General features: G+C 43.8%; 1 protein-coding gene across 4 annotated transcripts in view; it reads right to left on the bottom strand.

Moving 5' to 3' along the window:
* The window catches only part of smtnb (smoothelin b), a 38,257-nt gene that overhangs the window by 22,374 nt on the left and 3,509 nt on the right, over positions 1–12,374 (bottom strand). For all 4 annotated transcript variants that reach the window (XM_028415271.1, XM_028415274.1, XM_028415273.1 and 1 more), the window contains exons 2-5: positions 4,438–4,595; positions 2,935–3,013; positions 2,758–2,842; positions 2,103–2,182 (exon numbers count right to left, since the gene is read on the bottom strand). In XM_028415271.1, the coding sequence (XP_028271072.1) occupies positions 2,103–2,182; positions 2,758–2,842; positions 2,935–3,013; positions 4,438–4,595 (402 nt within the window). The remainder of the gene's footprint in view (positions 1–2,102; positions 2,183–2,757; positions 2,843–2,934; positions 3,014–4,437; positions 4,596–12,374) is intronic.

Below are 12,374 nucleotides of genomic sequence, written 5' to 3'. Positions count from 1 at the left end.
ATTCCAGCGCAGACCAGACTGCTGCTGGGGCACAGCTGGTGGGCTGCCTGTCTGTCTGTCTTTTAACCAACTTCAGGCCCCCCCTTTTCACTCCCTCTCATCCATCCCACTGACTCAAACCCCACCACCACACCGCTCAGCTGTCTTACAGGAAATGAGGTAAAAAGGCTTGAATGTTAGAGCATCCTGTTACGCCAACACGTCTATCATTGCTTCCTATCTGAGAAGAATACACTCACACGCACACACACACACACTCAAACAAAAGAATGCATGCAAGCAAAGCCCAGGCTACAACAGACAATGGTGCTGATACTAACATCCTTTCATTTCTCCCCTTTATAACACTGGGGTGGGGAAAATGGGTGCTTTCAAATGAACCACCAGAACTCAGATAAGGTGGCTGATTGCGTTTCCTATTAAACCACACATATAGGAGGCATTCCCATCATTCAAAGGCTTAGTTTGAAAGGAGTGACTGCATACAATACGATTCACTTTTGTTTTTCCTCCACAAAAATCCCATCCACTGCAAGCAGAGCATTTATCAAAAAGCCGTGATCAAACAGCAGATAAGATAACATCTGGCACCTGGTAAGCACAGTTAAGCCTTACAGTAGGTCTGCACATCATAAAGCTCTGCTGCTGCTCAGCCACTAGAGGGCGAGTCAGGTGTCAGAGACATCTGAGAAAACACTGAATACTCAAGTTTTAGAGCAGGATTCAGACAGAATGTAAAAGCCTGCAATAAAAATGCTTTGAAATATGTGTAGTTAGACGTGTGTGAAATGACAGCAGATGGTAGACGGCCCGTGTCACAAACAATTTACTGCCTTCACCAAACACCAGGGTCAAAGGAAATTCTATCTTTCTCCTCTTACTCAGCCAAATTTGCAGAGGATGTAAAAAAACAAGACGCATTCCTAACTCTGTGGCAGCTGAGGGGTGTGTGTGTGTGAGCGTGTGGTGTAGCCACATTCATGACCCTGTGTGTGAGTCAAGTCACAATGCTTGTTGTTGTTTGCTGCATTTTTCTTTGTGGCAGAAAAAAACTCTCAGTGGTCACTGTTGACGTGCAAACAAACTCAGCGCCCACAAATTGGTCTGTGTTCAGTTCAGTTTTGTAAATGGAAGCTGACATGTAAAGTCTAAAAGTTTACCCATCAGCTGTGATGATTTTTAGATAATATCGGGACATACTGGCATTTAACCGTTTTAACTCCTGCAGCCTACAGAAGCTTCTGACGCACAACCTGCTGCATCACAGTTCTGTGTGTACAGAGCAGATTTGAGGCGATGCAACCATCATGGCCATCACAGAGGTATTCTCAGCTTAAGACTGATTTGCTGATCACCTGTCCAAATGATTCTCTCACATGTGATCTCTCTGTCAGGATCAAATCAAATCACATCAAAGAAGTTCATTTGTGCCCTGGGGGAAATTCAAGGCATGTGAGCAGTTTACACAGTTAACACAATAATAGAGGCTGCTATGTAAATTCAATTATTCAATTAATTATCATTTTTTATATCTTCTGTATACAGGTTTGAGATTGGAAAGAAAAATTAGTGAAATTTCTCCTTGTGTGGTGTAAAGCCGGATTTACACCAGAAGCATAGCAAGTGATGCTCTGCGAGAGATATGCACCGAGTCTATTTTACAGTTGTGCCAGCCCCAAGACGCGTCACTTTGTGTGTCTGTTGATGGAGTGACACATTTAGAGAGGACATTAACCATCAGGTAAACTTGTAACATATGCATGGATGCACTATGCTTTAGAAAACGCGCCTGGTGGGAATTGATGTCGCTCTGAAAAAAAAAAATGCACCACTTGTGTTCCGCAGTTGTTTCGCGGCTGGTGTAAATCCAGGTAAGTGATGCAGTCTGCAGCCAAAGTGTCACCAAAGGTCATCCCACTGCAAAACTGGCAGCTAATAGACATGGGAAAGCTACACAGATGCCAAGTCAGACTTCTGATTACACAATGCCGGTATGTGCGTTTCACAAACAAAGGCATCATAAAGACAGGGTCTCTTAGGCGGCACGATCTCTGTGTGTGAAAGGGGGCCTCTGATTGCTCCATTAACTCTGCTCAACTCACCCCAGTTCCAATGCTGCTATGGGTCTCCACACTCCCAGGCTCCAGACAGCGACTGGAAGCTTTTCCCTTCTCTACAGTGCCTATAAACCCACACAAACACACAACATTAGACAACAAAGAAGGTGACTGGAAGCTGGTGTTTTTTTTTGTTTTGAGACTACATCACAGGACTTCACAGTGCCAGGGGCCTTACGTAGACCAGACAGCACTAAGGAATGATAGGAATCCATTATCTGACCCAGCATCATAGGTACATCTGCTAGTATCTATGGCAGCAGACGCACAAGCAGGCACTTTATGGCCAACATACTGATTGTGTCAATTTAGTTTTGCTTTCGATTTAAAGATAGCATTTTTGCCTTTGTGTGTCTTTCAGCGCCCTCATCAGCCAAAAGAGAGAAACTGCTTCCAGACAGCACACAGGATTTGTAAGTGCTGCCTAGGTGACTGTACCACAGCTATAGTTGTGTGTTGTTTGAAAGAGTTTGTGTGGTTACTTGGCCAGAAACACAGACATTTAACCGTTTAAGATGAATCACCTTGATTGTCACAACAGCACAGTTTGTCATGTGTCCTTTTACAAAACGTTTCCAACAATCAGCACAAAGATAAATCTGTATCAGAACAGAGGAGGATGTGATGCATCTCAGCTCACCTTGCTGCTGCTGCTGCTCCTCTCGGATTTGTCGGATGGATGCTCGGATCAACTTCCTCTCTTCATACTCGCTGGCTGCACGGAGCTATAAGCAAACACAAAAGCTCAGCAACCACAAAACAAAGTGGAAACATCAGTGTTGCCATAATACATTTTTTTTTGTATTTTAATATTCACCATTTTTGTGAGCTCATCAATGTCCTTGATTGATTGCAGTTTTTGTGACAAGAGGTTCAAGTTGTCGCTGGATTCTGACCTAAAATGCAGAGGCAGCCATTTTAACAAATCATTAACGTATTCACACAAACTACAAATTTGAATCGTTAAAAAGATATGATGTAAAACTCAGGCTTCACAGACATAAACTGAGGCCTCTCTGTGCATGTCAAAGCATCAGAATACAATTCAAATATGTGAGATAGCTTTCTTCAGCCAGAGAAAACACTTCCAAATCGGGTGTGGAAGCAGCGATACTCTGGTATGACAGTGACACAAAACGCCTGAAAAAGGCTGCTCTTCTCTGCAGCGTAACTTTTCTCCATTTCACTGCTTGCCTTTATGTTGGGTCCTATTACTCATTTGCTCCTTCAGTTCTCTCATTATTCTCCAGTCGTTGGTATGAAATGATGTGCGGCTCGGTGGAGTGGAATATTTGACATTCCACCACTGAGAGGCACAAAAAAATGCCACTTTCAGATGGTATTTTTGTGTGTGTGTGTGTGTGTGTGTGTGTGTGTGTGTTTTAACACATGCATATGTGTATGCATGCGTGACAGTAGGTATGTCTACTTTAGCAGCTACAGTGAGGCACCTCCTTTGTTTTTGTAACCCAAGTCATCCGGGAGCAGCAGTGAATGGAAATGATTAGGCCTCACCACTGCTCTTATTAGGGATTCAGTGACAGAGAAAGAGAACGGCAGCAGAAGGCGGGGTATCCTCCTCCCATCGAATACCGTGAAATCTTCACTTTGCTTCAGACCAGATGCTGAGATTGTGCTAAAGCCTTGAACTTAAATTAACACCTGTAAAAGGCTTAGAGTTTTACTGGTAAATTGCCATTTGGCTGCACCATAGCACCATAAAGCTGAAGTTTGGGCTCCCACATTTTCTGAACGAATACACTTGTGTATAATGCAACATATGAAACGCCAAACAAACAGCACTCTGCCAGATGCACATATGAACTTTGACATTGTTAAGGTGTATCCCTTAGTAAACGATGTTTACAGCAAAGCAAAAATGACCTTTGATAACTGCAAGCCTGTTTGTCTGGTTACTTTTTAGGTTGGCAGCAAAAACATGTAGAGGTAGCGTAGCATTACAGTGTTATCAGATGAAGGAAAAAGTGCAGATAAAATAAACACACGGAGGAGGATCTGACTGCCAAATAAAAACAAATAATCTGAGGGAACCACTACGGTGAGATTCTCATAACGTAAATGCGAAAGGAAACTTGTTAAAGTGAAAGAATTTATTGTAAAATGAGCACACGTGATGGAAATGGGAAAACTCACTGCGCTTGCAGTTTTCTGTCCCCTATGATTTTCTGACTTGACTTTTCCAGACTTTTCCCACTGGGGCTGAGGAATGTTGCATCTGGGTTTGTGAGTGTATTCTCAGAATCTCCAGTACACCTGGTCTGATGCACGCTAAGACAGGTCTCTTTGTGTGTGGTCTCACCTGTGTTGGTTCTCTTTGTCCTCCTGCTGATTGAGGCGCGTGGGTCGAAATCTCTTGCTGGCCAGGGCAGCCTCCATGTCCTCGATCTCCCTCCTCCTCAGCTCCCGGATGGCTGAACGGATGAGGCGTCTCTCGTCCAGATCCACGGTTCCATCGAGCTGCACATAAACAACAAGGACAAATAGACACAGCGAATGAATACAAGCGATACAAGTGCGTTGATGTCACACAGGATGACACATTTGGCTTGCAAAGACTCATCTCCTATCGGTTTTTCTATTTGCATCAGAAGCAGGGTCACATCTGAGGAAATGGCTACATAAAGCTGTGCAGCTAAAGGGTCACAGGCCTGTTCTTAGACTAAGTAGAAGGCGGTGAAGGTCAAAGCACTGTTGAGCCTGAGTCGTAGCCTTGACTTTTTGCTCTCTGTAATTAACCCTTGTTTACAAGAAGAGGCCAGCTGTCAGACAGTCTGTGCTAACACACGCTCAGCTGTCCATCCAAAGAGACTGAGTATCCTCAGAAGTTTAGGACACTTTGGAGGTTGATGTCTAGACAGCTTTGCACTAAAAGTGTGGTACGGAGTTATAGGGTCAGCAGGGTAAATAGACGGCTTATAGATTGGTGAAGACATGTGATCCGAGCTCACTAATGTGACAAGACAGGACCACTTGAGCGTGGAGCGGAGGATGAGAAACAGGCACGGCAACAGCTGGTGTTCAGCTTTGATAAAAAGTGTCACGCTCTGCAGGTCAGCCTGTCGTTCTAGTGTCCTCTTTTCACGCTGCATTTCATCCTGGCTGAGACTACTGAAGTGGCCCACTTCAAACCTTCACCGAGCCATTTCATCACTCTGAGTGGCTATTAGTTAAAAGGTTTATTTTTTTCTAACTCAGGAGGAGTAATTAAGGTGTGTATGACAGCACACCTGCAGACAGACACACCACCTCAACAAGCTTTCATGTTGCAAGAGGGAAGAGGGAGCACTCTCCTGTCATATGTGAGATAGATCTCTCTTTTGGTTGACAGCGGGAACCTGTCAACACATGCAGAGATGAGCAGCTCCTCTGGCAGGCTTTTTCTTATAAACCTCATGCTCAAACGCACACTTAAATATTTCCTGCTGCACCAGTTAAAACCTGCAGAGTCCAGAAACAAACCTTTGTGCAACAACTGTCTGCCACTAAAAAGAAACTGCACGTGCTTGTTACCTTAGGCCTTACAGGCTGCTGATGGGTTTAAAAGGGGGTTTAAGTGCCCCACTGCTGAAAATGAAGGAGGAGGAAGAGGAGGAGGAGGAGGAGGAGGAGGAGGGTCTCCTCACAAAAGATGAAGAGGGGCAGTGGTTTTGAGGTCTCGCTGTGGTTTGACAAAATATGCAGCTCGAGCAGCACAAGCTCAGAGGGACTCTTCTATATGCTGTAATTTGTGGAAATTCAAAGTGCTGAGCTGACTGAAAAGAATGGGTATGAGGAGAAAGTGCAAGAAGGAAGGATATGAGAAAGAAGGAGGTTATAGGAAAGTGTTTGACAGAAATGTGAGATGACAAAGTGAAAGAGAGAAAAATGAGAGGGCAGTCAGACTTGGGTATGCCTAAAAATGGGCAGATGAGAGCTGGGTGGGAAAGGGCCAAGCCTTGCACGGGTCATTCCTCACATTCCTGCTGACTCACAAGGAAAAAAGATGGCAGAGAAATCTAGCAATCAGGAACTGGGTTTGGGTTTAATCCAGCGGAGAGATGATATGATGAGCAGGGAAATAATGGGAGGATATCCTATATGAGAACATAGACACTCGTGTAAATATTTTTTTTAAGTCACTGGCCGGCGTCTCTGCCCACACACTAACCACACACTCAAGGGAGCTGTCTGTTATCACACTGTCAGGCATCATGATGTGACTGTACAGCCTGTACCTCCGCTGCCAAGTTTCAGGACTGACTGATTTATTCATTCATTATTAATACAGAACAGCCTGAAGCCTGGTCCCTCTACTCACATGTCTGTTTTTTGGCTTGTGTACTGTGCAGATCAGTTTAAACATAAAGCAAAATGAGAAAATATCCAGGAACAGCTCCCACACTGGGAGCATGTGACAGACCACAGAACTGTCCACATCAGTTACAGTAATCTTTTCAAACATAAGCACAGCAAAGGGGAATTAATGTCATGATGTGATGATAACAGATGAAAAACAGTTCCTGCGTGTCAGCACTTTAACCTGACCTAAGCTAACAAAACGAAGGATTTAAAAAAAAAAGATTTGAATGAGCCAATCAGTGCATGCTAGCTCTGTTTGGATTGGTTATAACCTTTATACAATGAGGGGGGGGTCAACCAATAACTTCCCTGCACAGGAAAGCAATGATCATGTGAAACCTAAGCAAATAAAACACACCTTCAACTTGGAGGGCTGCCAAACAAAACAGAATGACCGTTAATTTACCAGAGACGGAAACACAGTCACACACTCGTGTGGAACCAGAGTCCACATAACAGTGGCCTTAACAGAGAGAGAATTGTCTCAGGAAGAGGAGGAGGAGGAGCGACACAGAGACAGCACCTTACACCATTGACCGTCCTGACCGCACACCTCTGAGCAGCCAACTGCCAATATGCTTCCAAACAACAACAGCAGTGTGACCCAGAGGACGCAGCCGTTACTCCTAGACAGAAAGCTTTTCACACACCACTGCATGTGCTGCCAGCAGACATATGAGTCAGAACTCACACACAACAAATAGGTCACACACGCAATATGTTTTACAGAAAAAGAGTCAGTCAGGAAGACGTCACTGGGGCCTGTCAGCACCTTTAATGACAGCAGGGGGATAGACATGTTGCAGTCTGGATTGCTGCACTCTCAGGAAGCTGCCGTCACACCTGCTGGAGTCACCTGACTCAGCCGGTGAGAGACAGAAACTGGCGGAGGTGGATATGACTGAGAGGCTGCAAGCAATCCGGGAGAAACTGAGCCCACTGTTTCACAACAAATAAACATGTACACAAAATAAACTGAACCCGAAAATGACCTGTTTATGGATTCAGTACTGGAAATGAGACACAGATGACCATAAGCATGGGTATGATAATAAACATGTACCTAATGCAATCAGTATATCCTGAGATAAAGGATAAAAAACACAGGATAGGACAGATCGGAACATGCATTTTAATGCAGTCCTGTTGAGGTAAGCTACAAAAAATGTTTTAATGTTTCAAAAGCAGGCTTGTGAGAACTTGTGCACCCTGCTGATTTAAGTCACTTCCTGCCAAGCAGCAGCTTTCTATGGAGTAAAAACCTCAAACCTCCAAAGACATCTGACTGAAGAAGCTCAATCAATCATGGGCAATTAGAGAGTGCTCACGGTTTACCAGTAATCCTGGCCAGCTGGAGGCACACTCCCGAGGTCAAGAGCACCCTCTGAACTCATTTGCTACATGGAGAGAAACAGATATGATTTTAAGCTCAGGAGGTTGGTTTTTAATTTATTGCACCAGACATGGAAACGCCATCAGAAGTGGTCAAATACGAAAGGAGTCCAAGGTCCCTCTTCAACATACAAAGCAGCAATTCAGTGCCGTCATCGCTGAACTAAACATCCTCACTGCAAGAGCTGCTACCTGTGGGAAATGGGATTAAGTTAAAACCATGGAAGTGAAAAGAGACGGACCATTTGTCTTAATGACTGTAAAAACAGAAAGCGTGCAAGCTCAGATCTGTCTAATTACACCACTGTATTTATCAGAACACAGAGCATTATGTAGAGCGGCTATGTTCCCTGAGAGTCGTTGATGCATGAATCAAATGCCCAAACTCCATCTCCAAGGCGTACATCTACTGCTGTACTATATGTACTATACTATATATGGTACACCTTGGTATCATTTTAAATTCTAATTTTGCCTCTGTCATCATTTTAGACTGTAGTAAAGTGCAACACTTCCAGCTCTCCCTTCAGTCGTGTTCTCTGCTGTGGTTCACAATGGTCGAGTCAAACATCAAACCCTGGTGTGGGAAAGGACATCTGACCCCTCAGGCCAAGTCCTGACCTCTTGCCCTCCTAGTGGGCGTACATGTGCTTGGGCCATTTGTTTTTATGCTCCCTAGTTTGTGAACTACGCCGGCGTGTCAGGCCTCACACAAAGCAGTATGTATACTCAAAAAAATGTGTGTTCTAGCATGTGAGCATCCACGTGTATGGGCATAATAAGGAGGCAGGGGGTTACGGTGTTTTTTTGCACATGAACTGAAGCCTACAGTAATAATTTCCAGAGCAGGCTGAGGTTAGAGTGCAGGCAGGCAGCAGATCGGATCAGTGCTTTAAACTCACTTGTGTCAAACCCACAAGTGAGTTTGCCCTTATAAGGGAACACAGGACACTCCTTGGAGCGGAGCTGAAATGGATTAGCAGCTGCCACTGAAGAAGCAGGAGCAGTACAGACATCAAGACAGAAACAAATAAATAATTGAGAAAGGGTGAAGAAACTTGAGAAGTATTTTTATCACCATTACATCACTTTATGGCTTTTCTTTAGGGCAAAACTCCAGCCTGAATCAGGTGGATCACTGCAAATCATTTCTTAGCCCCTCAGGAAAACAATCCATGCATACAGTAGGCCAGCACATCCCACACCCACTGAAAAATGGAAATATAATCAGGATACATGAGAGCCTGGCAAGGCATGGGACTACTGGTTTTTTAGAAGAAGGGAGTTTCAGTCACCTCTCAGCTAAAAAATTAACAAAGAATTGAACTAGATCCAAGGTTAGAACTTATTGTGTTTCTCTGAGCTTCCATTGTCTGTGGTGAAGAAAAGAAAAAGGGGGAGTACCGATGCAAAATACAAGCGAGGGAGACTACATGTGCCAGCGTGCTTTCTGCGAGTGCGTCTGCACGTGCAGTTAAGCTTAAACTCAACTAATAACGGGATGGTAGGACACAAGCTCGGAGCAGACCTGGGAAAACAGTGTCCCCCTTTACACTTGAGGTAGCAGGCATAAAGAACAGACACACGTTGGAATGCATGTGGGTCAGAGGGGGGTCCTATAGGCCTGTAATGACGCAGTGAAGACTGATCTGAAGTCCCATGTGGCGCGCGCTGCATAGTAGTTCATGCTTAAAGAGCAGAGTCTTACATTAGTGCAATGAACGCCACACGCTGATGGATTAATCAGCACACGCTTGATTATACAAGCAAAATAAGGACCTTTCAGCTCTGTGAAGAACCTCAAAGTTATTTCTAATCTGTGTTGCAGTCCACAAAAACCAACTCTACATGATCTGCCAATCCACCTGCCTCTGTGAGGATTTTGACCTCTTTCAGTTGTCTGGCTACAGACAATATGTGCCCTCTCTGTTCCCTCATCAGACCTGCAGGTCACGTCACACTGAGGTATCCGGGTCAGCTCTGACTGTGCCCCAGATTTAAGAAAATGACAAGGGTTCATAAGCAGTGGACATGTCTCACTATGTTTTATATAACTATACAGAGCTATAGGTGATATATTATCAGTATCTTTAATTTCTCCATCCATTCGTGTTGGCTACAGACGTGAGAATTCTTTACTGTTTGTAGCTGTAAGATCCAACTAACAGTGGCTCAGTGACACTGCTTTTCTTGATGTCATCAACCCTAATCATAAGAGACTAACACAGTCAGGGAGATTTTATTTTTGTAATACATTTTGGCATCTTCCTTCCACTAAGATGTGATACAAAATGACAGACTTCAGCAGGAAAGAGAGTTCATAAGATGAAAAGATTGCACTGTCCCGTCCTGAGAGCAGACTCGGGTCACAGCAGGAGCAAAAGCATGAAGAATCTTCTCCAAATATGGGACATCACCGGTCAAATGAAGGCCTGCGTGACCGACTCTTTAATAAAGGAAGGGCCACAAGGTGATAGGGGTGCCCCATGGGAGGAAATAAGATAGCAGTGAATGAAGCACTCTGGGATGCTGCAGAGCACAAACTGTCTGTTCTAACAGATCCGTGAAGGCAGCCATGCTGACTCTGAGAATCCTCCGTATATATAACAATAGGACAGAGGCAGACACTGACAGACAGACAGAGCCAAACCAAATTGAACAGATCAGCTGTGTATATCTCAAGAATGCCACAGAATTAACAACAGCGAGCCTGAAAGCAAAACATCAACATCCGCATGACGATTTCTGGTGGACTTCAGGAAATGGCTCCTTCCTGAGGGAGTTGATATAGAATAAGCCAAAACCGCAGTGTTTGCACATTTCTAACTGACTACACCTATCTTTTCTTTTTTGGTTTTATTTCCCCAATTAAAAAGTATCACACTCTCCCAAGCATGATGTGTCTGTGGTTTAATCTAGTATGTGGTTTGACAAATAAAACAAACATTTCTGATCCTGCAGCCTCCTGCGTGCCATTGCCTGCATGTTTTTTTTTCTCTATAAACACCGAGCCACACCTAAGTATTCCAACATAAAGCCAAAAACTGATGGAGGTACATCTACGCCCTGCTATGCTAACTGGGAATCCCTGTTTAGAAAAAAAGCATCTTGATGATAGCATCTGGGCGATAATGAGACTCAATTTTCTCCTCCCCTGTGAGAAAACATGCCTGCTTCTCCTCACCCAGTGAACATTAACAGAGTTTTACATAAAAGTTCAACCACTTCTGCACACAGTGGTAACTGATAAGGCATCAAGACCACTGAAAGTACAGCCAGAGAGCGTCCAGGGAGTCTAAAACATCTGTGTCTCAAAGAGCCTGAACGGGGGTTTGGAACTGAAAGCCATCTGAACACTTGATGCATATAACTCAGGGGAGGATTTCACTTGCTGTCCACCTCAGAGACGCCTGGTGGTGCTGAAGGAGACAAACAGCAAAAAGCACACCATCAACTCCTTATCCAGACCTTTTCCATTTGGCAGGATGCAGACAGAGAGCGGTCACAGAAAGCCTCTCTGCTGTATCACTTAGTTACCACACAGGCGAAAAGAGCTGAGCAGCTGTGACAGCAGATGCTGCCTCATGACGGTCACCTCTCAGCAGACAGACACAGAGTGTTTGTTTATTCTGGTAATATATCATATGCAGCAAGCTGTCTGTCAAGGTGTAATTCTTCTCCAGCACTGTCGGCACTAATGAAACTTTAGTGTGTGTAGTCTGTGGAGACAAGCACCAGATCTGTTATGGTTTGGGTCAAACATGGCGAGCAGATGGGCGACTAGTGGTGAAAAACATGTGAATAAAAGCAGCTGATTTGTGAGATAAACCTGTTAACCCTGCACAGTATTAAGCCTTTGGTTGAATATGAAATTGTTTGAAATTAAACAACAGAGAATATTTTCTGTGTCTCATGACGGGTCTTCATAATTCACATCAGCTGTAATTTATAATGTTTACACCCACAAATGAACAGCCTCAGCTTGTAAGAATGTAGTGACTATTCCCAACCTCTTGAAAGCTGCCACATTATTCTCCTATGACATTTTAAACTGACAAAACAACCTGATAATAATAAAAGAATTCTTCTGTTCCTAAAGTAAACCTTTCAAATGGAAAAACACAAGTATCCACTTCATGGTGGAAAACATGACACACTGAACTTTATTTTAACTTTCACCTTAAAACTTAGAGTAAATGTTTGCGTTAATACATTTGAAGCTGTAAATTTGCTCTGAATCCAATTACAACTAATTATTTAAAGGCCAAAGAGTAGATCATCTCAAAGTTCACAGCTTCTCTTCTCCCATCCTCCCACAGTCTATTTTAAGCAGTATCCAGTACTAACAAAAGTTTCCTGTTTAACCAAACAAACATGCAGCTTCTTATCTCGCTGATTCTCAGCCACATTTCAGCCAGTGGGCCATCAGTTTACAGAGACAGAGTTCTGCCCCGCATGTTAAACCGTCCTTTGAAACTTAATCATATAGGAAATACTTTGTGGAAC

The sequence above is a fragment of the Parambassis ranga genome, chromosome 9 (genome assembly GCF_900634625.1).
Source record: "Parambassis ranga chromosome 9, fParRan2.1, whole genome shotgun sequence".
Lineage (NCBI taxonomy): Eukaryota > Metazoa > Chordata > Actinopteri > Ambassidae > Parambassis > Parambassis ranga.
Note: the sequence above shows the minus strand (reverse complement) of the source record. Positions and strands in the feature narration are given on the sequence as shown.